The 19,659-nt window shown below is 33.5% G+C and overlaps 1 protein-coding gene across 2 annotated transcripts in view; it reads left to right on the forward strand.

Moving 5' to 3' along the window:
* The window catches only part of RTKN2 (rhotekin 2), a 75,599-nt gene extending 56,152 nt beyond the window's left edge, over nt 1-19,447 (forward strand). For both annotated transcript variants that reach the window (XM_055353259.2, XM_019035648.4), the window contains 3 exons: nt 7,537-7,702; nt 12,692-12,799; nt 14,106-19,447. In XM_055353259.2, the coding sequence (XP_055209234.2) occupies nt 7,537-7,702; nt 12,692-12,799; nt 14,106-14,641 (810 nt within the window). In that variant the 3' untranslated portion in view covers nt 14,642-19,447. The remainder of the gene's footprint in view (nt 1-7,536; nt 7,703-12,691; nt 12,800-14,105) is intronic.
* The last annotated feature ends 212 nt before the right edge of the window (nt 19,448-19,659 follow it).

Here is a 19,659-nt window from a genome sequence, read left to right on the forward strand (position 1 = left end):
CTAGTAGCTGGGACTACAGGTACATGCCACCACACCTGGCTAATTTTTGTATTTTTTGTAGAGACAGGGTTTCACCATGTTACCCAGGCTGGTCTCAAACTCCTGGGCTCAAGCAATCTGCCTGCCTCAGCCTCCCAAAGTGCTGGGATTGCAAGTATGAGCCACCATACCCAGTTTCTTAGTATATTCTTTTTTTTTTCCTATTTATTTATTTATTTATTTATTTATTTATTTATTTATTTTTGAGACAGAGTCTTACTCTGTTGCCCAGGCTGGATTGCAGTGGTGCCATCTTGGCTCACTGCAACCTCCACCTCCCAGGTTCCAGCTATTCTCCTGCCTCAGCCTCCTGAGTAGCTGGGATTATAGGCACCTACCACCATGCCCGGCTAATTTTTGAAGTTTTCACTGTGCCCTGTTGGTAGTGCCTACAAAACAGCTAGCTACTGGCCATAACTATTATTTACCTAAAAGTTTTAATTACCCCAGAAATTTTTTTTTTTTTAAGTAGAGATGGAGTTTCACCATGTTGCCCAGGGTGGTCTCGAACAATGTATTCTTAAATAAACAAAGGATAAAAACCAGTTTGGTATTTTCTGATACAGCAGGTAAAGATCAAATAAAACTTTTAAGTATAGTGTTTCTCGGCTGGGTGCAGTCGCTCACGCCTGTAATCCCAGCACTTTGGGAGGTCAGCACGGGCAGATCATGAGATCAGGAGATCAAGACCATCCTGGATAACAGGGTGAAACCTCATCTCTACTAAAAACACAAAAAATTAGCCAGGCATGGTGGCACACGCCTGTAGTCCCAGTTACTCGGGAGGCTAAAGCAAGATAATTGCTTGAACTTGGGAGGTGGAGGTTGCAGTGAGCTGAGATCGTGCCACTGCACTCCAGCCTGGGTGACAGAGTGAGACTCCATCTCAAGAAAAAAGAATAGTGTTTCTCTTTTAGTTTTTAGTATATTTCTAATGGTCTCTAAGATCTTTAAGCTTAATAATGTTAAACATTAAATACAAATCAGAGTTTTTTGTCTTTTGATTGTCTTTTTTCTTTTCTCATGAAAATAATTTTCGTTAATGCTACTTAAAAATTATTTGAAAACATAAATTTCACAGTTGCTAAGGTATATAAATAATAGTTCTGTTATTTAGATCACAGGATCTGTTCTCAAGCTATAATTCTTGTCCTTCTAAATGGCATTTCTTGTAAGGCTAAGTTAGTTCATTAATTTTCATAGGGAGCTGTCTGTGGAAATAGTCATATTAAAGGAAGAAAAGCCTAAAAGCTATTCCCCTCCCATTGTCAATCCAAATTTGAAAGGGTGATTTACTTCAAAGTGATTGCTTCAAATTCAGAAAACTTCACAAGAATGTTCTTGAGCAAGACATTCTCAATAACAGGTACTTAACTGAATTTCCTACACATTATAGAAAGCATTTTGTTAACTAAAGCTTTATCCATTGTCAATATGGTGAGGGGTGTGATGGTTAAAAAAAGTGTGAGTCTTTGAGATCAAGTCTTTTCTTGTTTTAAATATTATATACATCATTTATTTTAATAAAATCTGTACTAAACAAGTCAGTAACACTATTTAGTATAGTAGACTTTGGATAAATTGTTTTGAAAATACTTTTAACTATTATATTTATCATAGAACCTAGAAAGCAAAATTATTATGAAGCACATGGGATTTTAATCCAATTATATTAGTTTCCTTAATATCTAATCATATCAACTATTCAGATTTTTAAAAGTAAATATAGCAAAAATAATTTTTCAAACATTTTCCTGTAGGAGTTTACATCTGATTTAATTAATATAAATTTAAAATAATTATATTAAACTGATACTAATCATACCTCATGGTTGGTTTAACTTACAGCTATGCATTACATATTTCAAACATTCCTTGTCGTATGCATGAAGATATCCTTTTTTGTCATTAGAGTATATATAAAGTCTAAAGCTTGTTTTTAGCACCAACATTTTGTCTTCATTGCTGATTAACAGGACTTTAGACGAAGCACTTTTCAGATAACTCATTTATCTTTACAGCATGTTTGTAAGGAAGATGTGAGATATCTGCATTACAGCCAAGAAAGAGGCATTAATAATAGACTGACTTTGGTTTTTGTGTTTATATTTTATTTTTTAATTATTTTCTTTGGAAAAAAATTCAAGGTAATTTATACATAGAATAGTATAAATGAACCCATTTGTACTCTCACACATTGCCCCCACATTAGATATATTTTGAAGCAAATCCTAGAGACCATATCATTTTACTTGTAAATATTCCAATTGTCACACTTAAGAAAATTTATGGTTTTATATATAAGTTGTCATATGTAGATATAATTATATGTAGTTAATATATCGTTAAAAATCCAGGCAGTCTTTAAGATCCCTAGTCTCAATTTTTGTAAGTTTTTGAGTTAGGATCCAAATAAGGGCCGCATATTATGGTTGATTGATTAGGTCTTTTAAGTCTCTTTAGGAAAAGGAATGCTCATACATTGTTGGTGGGGGTGTAAATTAGTTCAGCCATTGTGAAAGACAGTGTGTTGATTCCTCAAAGACCTAAAGACAGATACCATTCGACCCAGCAATCCCATTACTGGGTATATACCCAAAAGAATATAAATCATTCTATTATGAAGACACATGCACACATATTTTCATTGCAGCACCATTCACAGTAGCAAAGACATGGAATCAACCTAAATGCCCATCAGCGGTGGGCTGGATCAAGAAAATGTGGTACACATACACCATGGAATGCTCTGCATCCATAAAAATGAACTAGATCATGTCCTTTGCGAGGACATAGATGGAGCTGGAGGCCATTATCCTTAGCAAACTAACACAGGAACAGAAAACCAAATACCACATTTTCTCACTTATAAGTGAGAGCTAAATGATGAGAACACATGGACGTATAGAGGGTAGCAACACACTCTGAGGCCTATCGGAGAGTATGGAGGGTGGGAAGAGGGAGATCAGGAAAAATAACTAATGGTTACTAGGCTTAATACCTGGGTGATTAAATAATCTTTACAGCAGACCCCCATGACACAAGTTTACCTATGTAACAAACCTGCACTTGTACCCCTGAACTTAAAAGTTTAACAATAATAATAATAATAATGAATATGTTGGCTTATGTTCACTCACACCTCTAACTCCCCACTTCAAACACACACACACACACCATAGACAATTTATTTGCTGAAGAAATTGATCTTTTATCCTGCAGGGTTTTTCCATAGTCTGGATTTTTCTAGTTGCATACCTGGGTTGCCATTTTTCTTTTCTTCTTCTTTTTTTTGAGATGGAGTTTCGCTCATGTTGCCCAGGCTGGAGAGCAGTGGAGCAATCTCGGCTTATTGCAACCTCTGCCTCCCAAGTTCAAGCGATTCTCCTGCCTCAGCCTTCCGAGTAGCTGGGATTACAGGCATGCACCACCACGCCCAGCTAATTTTGTATTTTTAGTAGAGATGGGGTTTCTCCGCGTTGGTCAGGCTGGTCTCGAACTCCTGACCTCAAGTGATCCACCTGCCTCTGCCTCCCAAAGTGCTGGGATTACTGGCATGAGCCACCGCACCCAGCCTGCCTTTTTTCTTATATTTTTGGATCATATTCAGATTTGTTGGTTGGTTAGTTAGAATACATTTTAGGAAGGGTCATGTACTTTCATCAAAAAGCATATCATATATCTAGGTCTTCCACTCATCTTAACAACCACTGATGAGCATTGTTTTAGATCCTTTATTTCATTAAGGATTACAAACTGGTAGTATTTATACATTCTTATAGCTGGAATGCCTCTACTTCATCAGCTATTTGGTTACCCTGAAGTACAATTCTTATAGGGAAGACAGGAAAAGTGCTTGGGTTTTTTTTGTTTTTGTTTTTTTGTTTGTTTGCTTGCTTGTTTGTTTTTTCCCATTTATATGTCAGTTACCAAAACAATGAGATAGTTTCCTACCATCTTTCACAGGTGACCAATGAGTTCGTTTTTAAATATCGTTATGAATTTTTGGATTTAAATACATGTCATGTGTCTGTCCATTGCCATTGCTATTCTAATCAATGTTCTAATCAATGTCCAATGTTTGACTAGTAGAAGCCCCTTCGAGTTGACTCTTGAATCCTTTTGACATAACCCTAGGAATCTTAGATTTCTGATAAGACAAGATGTTCCAGAATCATCTTATACATTTCCTGGCCCAGGCTGAGAGTCAGCCATTTATTCGAAAACCTCTGATGTTTTTAGTAAAGAGTATTTAGAGACCATAATCTGGGTGCATTTTTTATGGTCGTATAGTCAAAAGTAACATATATAATTTATAAATCTAGTCCTGATCTAGTAATTTTCCGTGTATATGGAAATGAAGAGGAGGAAGTACAGTTTTAATTCAAAATAATAATTTTTAAAAACCTAAATGAAACTTTCCTGTGACTTTAGAGTTTATATTTTATTACAAAATTGACTTCCCAGATAATGTTTTTATTGATTTCACTTGGCATTCTCTAGGTAACACCACCATCTCATGGAGTGAAAAATTGCAGACTGACGAAAAGCAAATCCAGCTACAGATTAAAATTACACAGTGAATAATCTCAAATCTGTTTACAAATCAAGAAAAGTTGACCATAAAACCTCCTAGATAATTGAAGTTTTGAGATTAGCAAAAACAATACAGGAAACGCTGGGCTTAATAGAATAATTCTCACAGAACATGTTTCCTCATAAAGAATTGGATTGGAGATTATTTCTAGGATCTGGGTCTATCAATACAAAACTTTTTAATCATTATTTGAGTTGTTCTTTTCCTGTTTCATTTGCTTATTCTTTAAATATTTTTTAGCCATTTACTGAGTACTAGGCAATATTTTAGGTGGCAGAAATATGGGGGGTAGGCAGGGAATTACCAAGTTCCTTGCTTTCATACCCTAAGAGGAGATACTTCACTTATATAAACACATAAGCCCATAAATAACAGTCCTAAAATTCACCTTAGTGTTTTCTAATCACTTCCTTTTTTGAGAATTGAAGACCTGAGAACTATTGTTGATATTTTCCCACAGTGAAAAAACAGCTTGAATGAACTTTCTGACACTCTAAGAAACTTTACTTGTATTAATCACTTTTTCTTCAACACGCATTTTTTTGATTAAAAGTTTTCCATTAAATTATTTTGGATGATAACATATAGAAGTTAATTCAAATTCTGCATTTCACTTGCACCTTTTAAAAATCTCTGATGTTTTAAAAATGTAGTGATATTTATGGCTACCAGAATTAATGGAGTATATACAGTAGTATTTATATATTTTTGCATTATATTCTCTTAGAAGAATATAAGTGATTGAGTTCATCAGATTTTCTACGTAGTGGTTTCATATGAAATGATACCTTGGTAAAAATATCCAAATTCATCTATACAAATCAAATTTCCCTTATTTAAAGATTGAATCCACTTTAATCCTTTATACAAAAAGTAGTCAGAAATGTTTATTAAAATGGAATTGGTGGAGGGAAGCACAATTTCAGTAACAAGAATACTTTTTATTTTATTTTATTTTGTAATACAATAGAGGGTTTTTCCCCTACTATGATTTAACCTTCAATTAGTCTGATAAGAGTAGCATATCAAAGATTCTTCCTAGAGCTTAAGTCATTCTCTGCTTGTGATTATAAGCTTTATATTTACAGTGGATGATTAGGTGCATCATTGAGCTCCAAGGATACCATTTAGGGCAAAATTTGTTACATAATAAAAATAATTACTTAAAAGAACTAATTCACAAAGTTTATTACCAAGACATAGAAGTGTAAAAAGACTCTATTATGATAAAATTAAGATACTGGGCATAAGTCCCATTACAGTCCTCTAAAGACACTCACATTCCTAGATTTCTACTGTGACAGGATAGACTGTCTCTAAGTTGGTTAATGATTGTTATATTTTGTGATACTCTAAAGGTTGAAAGTTATGTTGCTGCTTTATACAACATACATTTTTCCCCTGCGGTTTTTGAATAAGAATTTATTCCTTCAGAAGGGAATTCCTTGTGTAGTATATATGGTGTTCACCTGCCTGTATTTATCCATTTTTCAAGGAATGGATAGCTTTTCTTCCTAACCCTGCTACTTCTGTAATGACTACATAATATCCATATTGTATGTATATGTAGGTTTTGGTGTGTGACTGTATAACCTCTCTTCACACTTTACTCAGTGAAGAATTTCTTTCTATTCCTAATCAGCCTTTATTACTACCAGCCAAAATATTATTGTCACACATTACAGTAGGCTTAACCATGATTCTCTTGAACCACTATGTACAGTGCAGTAGCCACTATCCTGGAGTGACTGTTAGACACTTACAATATGGCTGGTCCAGATCGAGATGTGCTGTAAGTGTAAAATACAAACTGGGTTTTGAAGGCTTAGTATGAAAGCCTTCAACATATTTCAGATATGCTGAGTTACATGAAATACATCATTAAATTAATTTCAGGAGTTTCTTTTTACTTATTGTGGCTTTTAGAAAATTTTCAATTACATATGTGGCTCACATTGTACTTATACTGGACAGCATTGCCCTAGAATAGTGTGAGTCATTATCTAGGCATCAAATCTCTATCTTTGTGTAATAGATAGTTCTAGTACAGACTTTATCCTCCAATATTCCTTGGTCAAAGCCACATGTAGTTGCCAGCTTACCATGTGGCATGGCTGTGCCTGTGTGTGACTTGGGAATAGACCTCTCAGAATCTTCTAAGTATAGAATCAATAAGTGTCATCATAATAGCATTCTAGTATCACTCAGAAAAAAGGTTTAGACTATTAGCGTGAATGAAACCATTGTCCTTGTGGTAGTGTTGTACTTAGCACATTAAAAATAATTTAAACATTATAAAGATTATATTACTTTATGGATCTTTAGCTATGAACTTTGTAAATGAATGTTACATACAAAATAAATGTTAATGAGGAAAACCTAACTGTTTTGCTACAGTAAACACTAAGTTACAGTTTTACTGCTTTAACTGATAGCACTAGATATTACGCATTAATATTAGAATAAGAAACACTTTACTGATTCTTCTGTTTTATTAATTTGAAATATGGTTAACATGTAATCCACATTACAGCTATGACATGCTGTACTTGTTTTATTGGAAATTTTAAGATGTATATAAAAGATAGTAAACTTCCACTTAAACTGAGATAGATCAAAACAGGGGTTATGTTTTAATCTCATGTAATTTAGCATAACTGCTATATATAGCATAATTTAAGACATTATTCAGTATTTTATATAAAGCATTCTTTTTTAAAAACCTAGATTGGAGTTTGAATATAAAAAGTTCTCAAAATTACGTGTTTTAAATTTCAAATGATCAGCAATAAGATTATGGTTACATCAGGTATAAATATGGTAGCTAAGCAATAAAACATTTGTTTGATCATTACAGAAATTTTCTCATGCAAAACCGCAATTTTTTTTTTAATTTTTAGGAAACCAGAATCCGGGCAATGGATAAGGATGCCAAGAAAAGAATCCATAATTTCTCTGTCATCAATCCTGTTCCTGGACAAGCTATAACTCAGATTTTTGCAGTTGACAATAGAGAAGATCTTCAGAAGTGGATGGAAGCCTTCTGGCAGCATTTCTTTGATCTTAGTAAATAGATATTTGGATTTTTTTAGTTGTGTATTTATGTAGCCTAAAAGGATGTGCACAGCAATCTTAAAATTACAATCTTAGAGTTTGTAGCAAAAATTTTTTATGTTCTTGAAAAAATGGTAGTGTATCATCAATGCACTGATGCTTCTTTCTGTCAATCTCTTTCCAGTGCCTGACTATTGTATAGTATCGTTTGGATTCTAGCATCTCTACCTCCTACTTTTTGAAGCTGCCTTTGGTCACTAAAACAACCAGACCATATTCTCTCAAAATGTTAGGATTTAACTGTTGAAGGCAATGTGTTTGATCCAAGGGATAAGAAGCCATTTGAGGAACAAAAAACCTTTCCAGGATAATGATGATCCTAAAATATTGAAACATTCGGGAGTCTCACTTTGTAGCCTTCCCTTAACTCCAGATTTGTTATCATCTTCTTGGACATCATCCAGACAGGTTTCTTTTTAAACCACACACATAGGATTTTCTCATCTCAATAATACAGTCCAATGACATGGACATAAAAACAATGGATGGTAATGTAATAGGGCTCTAGTGTATAAAATATATGAGGTTCTAATATTTCTCGAGGAATTTTATCAACAGGAAAATACTGAAATCGTAACAGTTCTTTGTGTTTACTGACAATAAGTCAAACAGCCTATTATCATTATATTGAAAATGTAGAATGTTGATAATGTCTGTTTCTGATCAAACAAAGCCTACTGATAGATACTACCAGTATTTTGTCTACTGAATGCTATTCCATAGAAAGTTGAGACATTTCCAAAAAAGGAAAATTATTCTGCAACTCATGGAAATAATCCTAGGGACAGACATTTTAGGAATTCTGTTTTCTGGAACACTATGAGGAAGAGTTAATACCTGCAGCCCTCAAGTTAGAAGTTGGGTAAGAGGCAAGAAAGGGATCTAAATTTATGGATTATTTCCCATATAACAGATTATTTCATTTATTTCTCATAACACTCCTGTGAAGTAGAAATTATTTCCCTTTGCTCTGAAGATGAGAAAACTTAGGCCTGAAGAGGTTTCTGGTTCACAGCATTGAACTAGAGGATTCCCTCCATGGCCTTCTTGGATTGTTTAGGACTTGTTTTCCTTAAGTACCATCCCTAGACACTCAATAAATGTTCAAATATTCATTTCATGCTTATCAGTGTGTACCACATTTATTTAGTTAAAATTTTCAGGCCAGGCACAGTGGCTCACGCCTGTAATCCCAGCACTCTGGGAGGCCGAGGCAGGCAGATCACCTGAAGTCAGGAGTTTGAGACCAGCCTGACCAACATGGTAAAACCCCATATCTACTAAAAATACAAAATTAGCCAGGCGTGGTGGCACGTGCCTGTAGTCCCAGCTACTTGGGAGGCTGAGGCAGGAGAATTGCTTGAAGCCAGGAGGTGGAGGTTGCAGTGAGCCAAGATTTCACCTGTATACTCCAACCTGGGCGATAGAGCAAGACTCTTGTCTTTAAAAAAAAAAAAAAAATTCAGCAGATCTCAGGTGTATAACTTAAAAGACAAGCACTTCCTTGCTTTCGCTAATCATAGCTAAAACTTCAATCATTTTACTAAATGTTCTGTCTTAGAGAATCCGTCTTATAAATGACTATCTTATTTTTAGAAATGATTTTGGTATTGTTATTTGTTTTATTTTTATTTTTATTTTTTTGAGATGGAGTTTCACTTTTGTTGCCCAGGCTGGAGTGCAATGGCGCAATCTTGGCTCACCGCAACCTCCGCCTCCCGGATTCAAGTGATTCTCCTGCCTCAGTCTCCCGAGTAGCTGGGATTACAGGCATATGCCACCACGCCCAGCTAATATTGTATTTTTAGTAGAGACGGGATTTCTCCGTGTTGGTCAGGCTGGTCTCAAACTCCAGACCTCAGGTGATCCGCCCACCTCGGCCCCCCAAAGTGCTGGGATTACAGGTGTGAGCCACCACACCCAGCTATTTTATAATTGTTATGTGCATAAAAACAGGAGGAGAGGTAAATGAAGGTGATAATACCAGAATCTTGTAGTCTATATATCAACTACTATTAGATGATCATCTCATGCTTTCATTCTCTAGATTATGTGAAATAATTTATTATGCTGAAATGGGGATTTGAAGGAATAAGAACCTCATGACATTTTTGTACTGTCAACATAATAAGGAAGTGATGACAACTTGGTTCTCGGGTCTGGTTACTTTTTTGGTATTTAATGCTTTTTTGCATAAAAACTGCCAACCTATGTAATTTTTAAAGTACAAATTCTATTACATTTGTACTTCAAAATTCAGAATTCGTTGTGTATGGATATATGAAGCAAAGATGGAGGTATTTATACCATACTAAAAATTTGACTTGTACTTTAAAATTTTAACTTTCCTAGTGACAGGTGCAACCTCTTGTGATCCTAGTTGAAGTATGGTACGTAGAACAAAGTACAGGATGGGTATTCAGGGCAGAATAAAGTAAGAGAAATTTAATATTGAGAGCAAATTTCAATTATTTGATGCTATTTAAGAATAGAAAACCAGGAAGGTGAGATAATTAGAACTCAGGAGGAAACACTTATGGAAGTAGATCTGTTTAGCCCGGGGAAGAATAGCCTTGGGTGGATGTTGGTGGGCAAGGGGGATGTAATAGCTATTTTTAACATTTGTGAGTTAACAAACATGTAAAAGAGGAGTGACACATGTTCTGGATGGTCAATAGGAGTGGAGCAAAGAATGGTAGGTCAAAGATAAGAGAAAATTAAGGTAGATTTGGAACATTAAATTTGTAAAAAATATTTAACAATATAAATATTGAGTTACATTAGGAGCTTAGCATAAAAAATTATTTTGACTGGGAACACTATAACAGTAAATGGTATTTTAGGAAACATCTTCAATATATAAATTGTTATGTGAACAAAACACACCCATTTAATATTTCATATTGCGCCCTTGTTTTCATGTTAGCATATTGGCTATCATGTATAGCTATGCATAGAGATTTATTTGCTGGCAAAATAAATGTTTCAATCGTAAAGTCTTGACCCATGAACACATTTATACCACTGACTTTAGTAACACGTGAAATAATGTGGCATTATATTCCAGTTTTCATTGTAACTCATATTCTGCTACTAGTTTAACAATGAAATGCTTTCATTTATCGATATAGAGGAAATACTGTACTTTATAATAGTTTTTCTAAGAATGTGACAGAAACGTGTGCCAGTTTAAAGTGTTTCATTATTTTTCCATTAGATATGGGTTTTTTTCCTGCCCCTAAGAAGAAAAAAACTGGCTCTTATATATTTATCAATAAAAGGAAGTGTGGGGAGGAATAAGTTATCAGATCTCAGATCCTACTAGATGTACATTCTAGAGATCAACCTTTGAAGCCTTGCTCTCAAGAATTTATTCCCTTTATCAGTTGCTATGTGGCTTACTTTGAAATTTTTATCATATTCTGTGCTTAGCATCATAATAAAACATACTGAAAGGCTTTTTTATGTTTCTTAACTAATGGTGGTGGATTTTTAATTTATGCATATATTATCATATTACTATTATAGTATATTCAACTACAAACAACAAAAATGAGTAATTTTACTAAACATGAAGTGTCCTTAGTTTTTAAGTCAGAAAATAATCAAGTTGGATATGAAATATGGATATACAACATAGGTGTATTACATTTACTTTTCTATTGGTATAAGATAGGCTATATAAGAAGGTGAACCTCAGTAACTAACTCTTATAAAATTAACATACAGATACGTAGGAGCTAGCATAGTTGCTATCCAGCATGCAGGTGCACAATAAGTATGAAAAGATTAAATTTTTAGACATCACTCAGGAGAAATCTAAAAAAATTTAAGATTAAAATAGTGTGAAACATAATTAAAATAAAAATTAATGTCCACACTCAAATTTTAACTTAATAGTTGAAAGATTTTATTCAACACTATTTTTTGCTTATTCCAAATGCCTTTTTTTAATGTGTCCTTCCTAAAACAAATTAGACTCAGAATTTTATTGGGTGATATGACTTTATAATAATAGGTTTTTATATACCTTTTAAAACCTAAATGAAAATACAGTGTTTTTCTAGAGTTAAATGATTTTGAAAAGCATGATAATCATCTTAAAGGGACAGTTGTTAAATAAATAATTTTAATTTCTTAATCAAAATTTTCATAGTTAAAACCATTTTTGAAAACCTCACTCCTTTATGTTTTTTTCTATTTCCTTCTAGGTAACTATATTTCAGTTGATTGTTTAACCTTTCAACATCTTGAATACTTAATGTTTACTATTTAAAAGAAAAGAACCTGCACAAACTTTTGCAATAAATAGAAATTTTAAAGTAGTTATTAACCATTTAGTGAAATAGGATAGTATTTAATAGCCTAGAGATTTTAGCCTAATGTCTTTGCATAGAAGTACTTCTTTTTCTTTTTTCTTTTTTTTTTTTTTTTTTTTTTGAGACGGAGTCTCCCTTTGTTGCCCAGTCTGGAGTGCAGTAGTGCAATCTCGGCTCATTGTAACCTCTGCCTCCCGAATTCAAGTGATCCTCCTGCCTCAGCCTCCCAAGTAGCGGGGACTACAGCCACCTGCCACCATACCCAGCTAATTTTTGTATTTTTAGTAGAGAAGGGGTTTCCCCATGTTGGCCAGGCTGATCAAGACTCCTGACCTCAGGTGATCTGCCCACCTAGGCCTTCCAACTTGCTGGGATTACAGGCATGAGCCACTGTGCCCGGCCAAACTTTATTTTTTAAATAGATTACTTTTATATTCAGAACTGGACTTTGAAATTATGGATAGTACTAGGTTTTTCTGCAAGCCTCCCTTAAGGCAGTGCTTTATGTATAAATTCACTGATTTTTATTCAAAGCAAAAATGTATTGCTATCTATTAAAAATGAAATATATATCTTCACATTTATGTTTTAAACTAGTCTACCTTTTTTATGTCTGTCTTAGGCCAATGGAAGCACTGTTGTGAAGAACTTATGAAAATTGAGATTATGTCACCACGGAAACCACCTTTGTTCTTGACAAAAGAGGCAACCTCAGTCTACCATGATATGAGTAAGTGGGGTTTGTCTTTTCTAAGCTGCAGGATAACAAAAACAACATTGTCCATACTGAAGCAGCTTATTCTATTGACATTAAAATGCTAAAATTTTCAGGGCACAATCAAAATGAATGAAAAAAGACTGATTATAGACTAAGGAACTCATGTTTAATAGATGAATTAATACAAAATAATGAATACACATTTTTTCATAGTCTGAATGCTTAAGATCAGACAAAAAATTTAAGGCTTAAAATGAGTAAAGGTGCACTGAAAATAAATATTAGCTGAGTAGCTGATGAAAATTCTGAAAATAAACACTTGCAGATTCTAAAATGTAATCATGTTCAGTAATTTTTTTCTGTATTTTATTAAATTTGTTTTCAAGTAGTGTTGATAGATGCATATTAATGAATGGAAGCTTTCATCTCTAGCCAGAAAAAAAAATTGGTTAAGTTTAATACTTTGGAAAATTTTAAATTTCTAGACTCACTAATATTCATTTTCCCACACCTTGAAGGGTGTTTATTTTTGTGCCGTTGCCTCAGTAAATAATGTTGTGAACAAGTGCAAGTCAGTCTAAATTCTGTTTAATTTGCCACTAATGTACCTGTACTTACATTCACTTTAAAATGTCAGGTTAAAAATGATACATTTGGGTTCACACATTTTAAAATACCAGTAATTCATTTAATAGACATTTATCTCTGTTCTTTTATTTTTCCCAAGGAAAGTTTCACCCACCACCCTTATTATCAAAGTGGTATGAGGGCTTTACTCTGTTTTCCTGGGTTTTTGGTTTTAAGCATTTTCCCTTTTAACAGAGACTTCGCTGGTCTACAGGAAAGAATACTCATCCAAATGCAGTCATCCTAATATATATCTAGCTTTTGTAAAAAAGGAAATCTCTTACCTAGCAGTCAGAATAAGGTTTTAAATCCAAGAAATGTTATCTCATAAATACTTAATCTATAGAATTTTTTAGAAAACTCATATAACTCCACTTCTTTGAAAGATGGATTTTGCTAATTTATATAGGAATATATTTATACATGTGTATGTATTATGTACAGTATATGTATGTTATATATGTTTTATATACTATGTATTATGTGTATGTTTACATATATGATGTATGATTAGTGCAGCGCATGATCTTTTTAGTTCTGATGGTGTGGTTATTTTTACAAGTGAACGTTTTCCTTATCATAGTCTTTGATGACCATTGTATATAGCATACTAGTTTGGAAAAGAACTTATTCAGATAAAGTGCATACTGCTTTTGAATTTTTTCATGTTTTTTTTTTCTTAAAATTATAGGCATTGATTCACCTATGAAACTTGAAAGTTTAACGGATATAATACAAAAAAAAATTGAAGAGACAAATGGGCAGTTCCTTATTGGTCAGCATGAAGAATCCTTACCACCTCCTTGGGCCACACTCTTTGATGGTAACCATCAAATGGTCATCCAGAAAAAGGTACTGTCTCCTGCGAGTAAGCCCTTACATGATGAAAAAGGGAAAAAGAGACAAGCTCCCCTTCCTCCTCCTGATAAACTTCCATTCAGCTTAAAATCACAGAGTAACACAGATCAATTGGTTAAGGACAACTGGGGAAAAACAAGTGTATCTCAGACATCGTCTTTGGATACCAAACTATCAACTCTAATGCATCACTTACAGAAACCAATGGCTGCTCCTCGAAAACTTCTCCCTGCAAGGAAAAATAGATTAAGTGATGGTGAGCACACAGACACTAAAACCAATTTTGAAGCCAAGCCAGTGCCAGCTCCAAGGCAGAAATCCATCAAAGACATTCTGGACCCTAGATCATGGCTACAGGCACAAGTATAGAAAACTCTTAATGATAAAACATTGAACAAAATCTATAACTGTGAAGCTTAATTCAGAGGCATTATAGAATAATATGTAATTATATAGATAAATATAGTGATTTATACCAATAATTAATAAGCTATTAGGTATAGAAAAACATTTTATAATGAAGAAGTGGATTTCTCTTTTACTCCTGATTTGCAGAATGTAAGTGATTTCTCCAGCAGTGTGCAAGAGGCAGTTTCTAGACAATATCCTAATTGTTGGAAGGGTTAATTTATTCCTGAATTAGTACCAGGCAGTGAATAAGCCCTAGGCAGAATAAAGCATTAAAATTTCTTTTGGGGAGAGACTGTCTAGTAATTTAAAATGTGTTAAATATGAGCCATATTCTCATTGTGAGAATTTTAATACTAATGGAATGTTTCAAAGGTTTTATTCAAACCACAAATTATAGAATCCACCCAAGAAAATTTTCTTCTTAGCATTCTGGAATTCTCATCTAATGGTTCACTGGCTCTCATCTATTGTTTAACTCACTAGTTTATAGGCCTGACCTTTTAAATTCCTGGGATAAATTTTAGAATATTAAATTCTTCATCTTGAAAGGGAATTTGTAATGTGCTATTCAAACTTGTTTCCTTGATGAGCCCTGAAATACTGTTGACGTTAACTTTCATAAATGAAGCATAACACTTACTAGTTTAGAGAAATGGTAGATGAAATGCTCTTTACATTCAATTTTCTGTGTGTGGTGCTAATTTCCATTGTGACTTTGGAATTTAGGGAAGTGAGTAGCTGATCAACACCTTAAAATTCATTTAATACTTATTTAAAAAGAAGATGAGAGATTCAAAAATATCAGAAAAATTGGCCATGGTAAATAATTTTCAGAATTCTTTTTTAAAATTTTAATTAGATTTCCTTTTCCTAGTAAGAGTTGATGTCTGCTAGCGGTATTTTTCATTAAATGTCATATTCTTACAACAATGACATTGGAATCATTTCCATAGGAGGTAATTTCCATAGCAACTAATCATAGTGACCCAAACAGGATTATAAAGTCAAGTGAGGAATAAATAGCAGAAAAATACCTTAAAGGAACAAAAAATCCATTTTTTATAATAATGCTTTTTGTAAACAAGAGCAGAACAGTTTTAAAAATCTAATTAGAATTTCCAAATAAAACAGTTTCCATAAGGTGTCAGCAACAGCACTAAAAATCTCAAATCACACTGAACCCTAAATGTCATTGCAAGAAATAAAAATTTAAGAATTAAATTGCTGCCCTGTGTATAATCTCTTGAGATCTTTTTAAAGCTAGCAAGAACTCTATTTGGATCAGAACTACATTATTACAAAACAAAATGAACACTTGACCAAAAAACCACATTAATTTAAATGGAGCCTTTCATTATTTTCAGATAGCAGAGTCTTTTTCATTTATAGAGAATGATGTAACTGCCAGGACACTTTTGTGTTTGCCCAGGACTCCTAGTAAGAATTGAATCTTGAGGGAGTAATGATAACAAAAGGTTTCTTGTGACTGGTAACACCAGGACAGACACAGTTTTTGGTGAGAAGAAAATACTATATGCCTGCTTGATAGCATGTAGAGATCATCACATGTATGGAAACCTTAAAAAGTAGACTTATTTTTTCTAACTAGAAGGCTCTCATAAGTTTCTGTTATGGTTGCCATTTCAATAAATGACATTAAAAATCTAAAGGATATTATTGTTTGAAATTTTGGGTTATTTTTTAAAACTTCATTGCTGTTTTTGACAGCATTTGTGACTGTCATTGCCACTAAATTATTGAGCTAGAAGATGCTGCAGGGAAAATTGTTTTGAAGCTGGCATCTAAGCATTCTTTTTTTTTCCTAGTTGATGCCTTCCTTTATTACAAGTCAGTATTAAAACTTCCAGATTATATTCTTGTCATTTTTCCTCATGCAGATAACAGCAGGAAGGACTTAAGGTGTATAAGAAAAAGAAAGTATTCATACAGAAATTACCTAGCAGTTGTGCCCTCAGAGCAGAACTTTGAAACAGGACTGAAGCCCTTTTTACCTAGAACCATTTAAAAGCCTGAGCAAGGACCACCACGCCCTCCCCACCAAATTATTCGGTCTCTTTCTGGGGGGCCCAGCTTACTGTATGTTACAAGTCTTTGAAATGGGTCTGGTGTCTTCAGCTCCTGAAATGCTAATTTACCCCTTACCTAAGGAGTGTAGTTATAATACAAAGTTGGTTTCCTTCCTTCCTTCCTTCCTTCCTTCCTTCCTTCCTTCCCTCCCTCCCTCCCTCCCTCCTTCCCTCCTTCCCTCCTTCCCTCCTTCCTTCCTTTTTGTCTTCGTTTCTTTCTCTGGCCCCCTCTCCTCTCTCTCTGTCTCATCCCCTTTTCCCACTTTCCTTCTGTCTCTCCTTCCTCCCTTCCTTTACAGTTTAAAAAAAAAAATCTAAAAATAGTTAAGCACTGTGTCAAAGAGTGTTTCAAAAGAATCGTTTGTTTTCTCATTTCTTAAACCAGAAGTTTATGACAAATAAATATGCCATGTAATACGAAAACTGCTTCAGCTTTTTATGAGCTTTTACATTCCTTGTTTGTCCTTTTAATTTGTTTCTTGATATATGAAGACTATAAACTTGAAACAAAGAGTTAGCTGTCAGCTCTTGATAATATAATTGGGGAAATAGAATAGATATTTTATGATATGATAATTCTGATGATCTAAAGATAATGTCTTAGACAATTACCTTTACATTTCAAGCTCTGGGATATAAATTACGTAGTCAGCATTAAGATAGTATTATTTTTAATTGCTACTAAGTGGTAACTTTTGTATTTTAATATCTTGCAAGGGCAAAGAAAGCATTTTTAAAATTCTAAATGCACACCTCCTAAGGTAAATAGTCTTTCAAAAATATCAGGCATGCCAACTCTTGCTGAGTTTTGTTAAATCCTCCTTAACTGTCTGCAGTGCCCCCTGACTTCTTTTAAATGGATGTGAATATATGTGGAAAACTAAATCCATTTATTATAAATGCCTTATCTTTACCCTTTGGGATCTTACTAAATGCATTTTACCTGCTACTATTTATTAAAAATGGAAGCTGTCTTGAATTAGAGATACCTCACGTAAGGTAGGTTAAGCAGTCAAGTATTTCTTTAGGCTTATGTTCAGCACCTCAGCCACCTACTGAGAAGTTAATTAATTCAGTCCAAAATGAAATTATAGGGCAGTTTGGTGCAATTTATGTTAAATGCCATTTGAATGTAATCACCTGTGTTACCACGAATGAGGCACAACTATACTACATGGACAGAATGCTGCATTGCACCATGAGCAAGAACTGCTCTGCAAGAAAAATATCTGTCCCTGTGGTCTGAATTTATCAAAACTCATTTTCTTGTTAAAGAGTGAATTATTGAATAGTAATTAAACTTTAACTGATGACCATTTATATTCTAGTAGCTATCTTCACTGTTAGTCTTAAATTATAATGTAAAGTTGACATTTTCCCCTTACATTTCAAAGGCATCACTATTTTTAAATGTTTACATATGTTTACATGTTTGTGTGCAACTGCTTCACTGCTATTAATAGTTACATGAAATCTGCTTATTCTGGATCATAGATGTTCTTAGTTAACTCTGGGAAAGATGTTACCTTTGGGTTTTTAAAAGACAAGTCATCATTTGAAAATATATTAGGGTGTGTTATTTTCCGACATGCTTGTGTAACTGGCTTTGTTTATAATTTTTATTTTTTAATATGGGTCAGACTTTTGGATTAAAAAGTATTATATCATGGACATACATTTTTTAAAGTACCAAAGGTATTTGGTAAGCAAGCCCAAGTCATGTAATTGAAACTTCTATACATTAAAAGAACTGATTCATGAAGACGTTTTCTAAATTTTTCTCTTTAAGTGCTCCTCTAGACTAGACTGATTGAAGTAGACAGTGTGGTGGAATCAGTTTAATCAGAAAAAGACATACCAAGTAGCTGGTGCTAATTATTATAAGACTAACATTCTGATAAGCCATGGTATAATTAACATTATTAAAATGTTTACATATAATCCTTCTTAAAGTATACTCTTTTAAAAATCCATTGACATAACCTTACTTTTAGTTTAGTGATCCAGAATTTCCCCAGAGCTTAAGCCACTGCAGTAAATTAGGTACCTAGGATATTCAGTCGCTACTAGCCACAAGGAGTCTCCTTATTTTAATGTACCTCCCTCAGTACTTTATTCCCGCAGAGCGCCTCAGAGTGGGGGAGAGAAATGAGTAATCCTGGCTCAGTTGGATTATTTCAGCATTGTATTTCTAAATCTGTAGTGTGATCAGAAATATTTAAAATTAAAAAAAAACTTTACGGAGAGAGGCCTACTAATCAATGTGCTTAGAGAAACAAACTACCTTTACATTCAATTAACAACAAAAAAAGTTACAGAAATTTTAACAAACATTTTTCTTTATCTGAGTATGGGAGAAAATACTAATGCTGACACATTTAATAATTAGGAAAGATCATTCCAGATCTTATGGAAAATTGTGTTTTAAATTGCAGCAGTTTGCTTTTGAGACATGGTAATCTCTTAATGTAACTACTAAAGGAGAGGTAGATTGAAAAGATCTTGTATATACATAATTATGTCAGATGGTTCAAGATATCAAAATAAATTGTTTTGTTGAAAATGAATACTTTTTGGTGTCTGGCTTAAAAATATTTTTATATTTTGTTTATCTACTCAAAATTATGAACGGATGCATTTTTGTAGAACTTAATCTTAATAAACATATTTAACTGAATTAGTTGTAGCAATTTTATAATTTTATATTAACAGTTAAGGGAGAATAGTAGTAAGAGGAACTATTCACTCACCTCAAATATTAAAATGTGTGTTTTATGTATATAAAATATAATACTATAGATATAACATACATACATACATACTCATACACATAGTGTGTTAGATTCTTCAGGTATTTTCAGTTAGTTTTAAAAAATTCTTTTAAAATGT

This window comes from Gorilla gorilla, chromosome 8 (genome assembly GCF_029281585.2).
Source record: "Gorilla gorilla gorilla isolate KB3781 chromosome 8, NHGRI_mGorGor1-v2.1_pri, whole genome shotgun sequence".
NCBI classification, from domain to species: domain Eukaryota; kingdom Metazoa; phylum Chordata; class Mammalia; order Primates; family Hominidae; genus Gorilla; species Gorilla gorilla.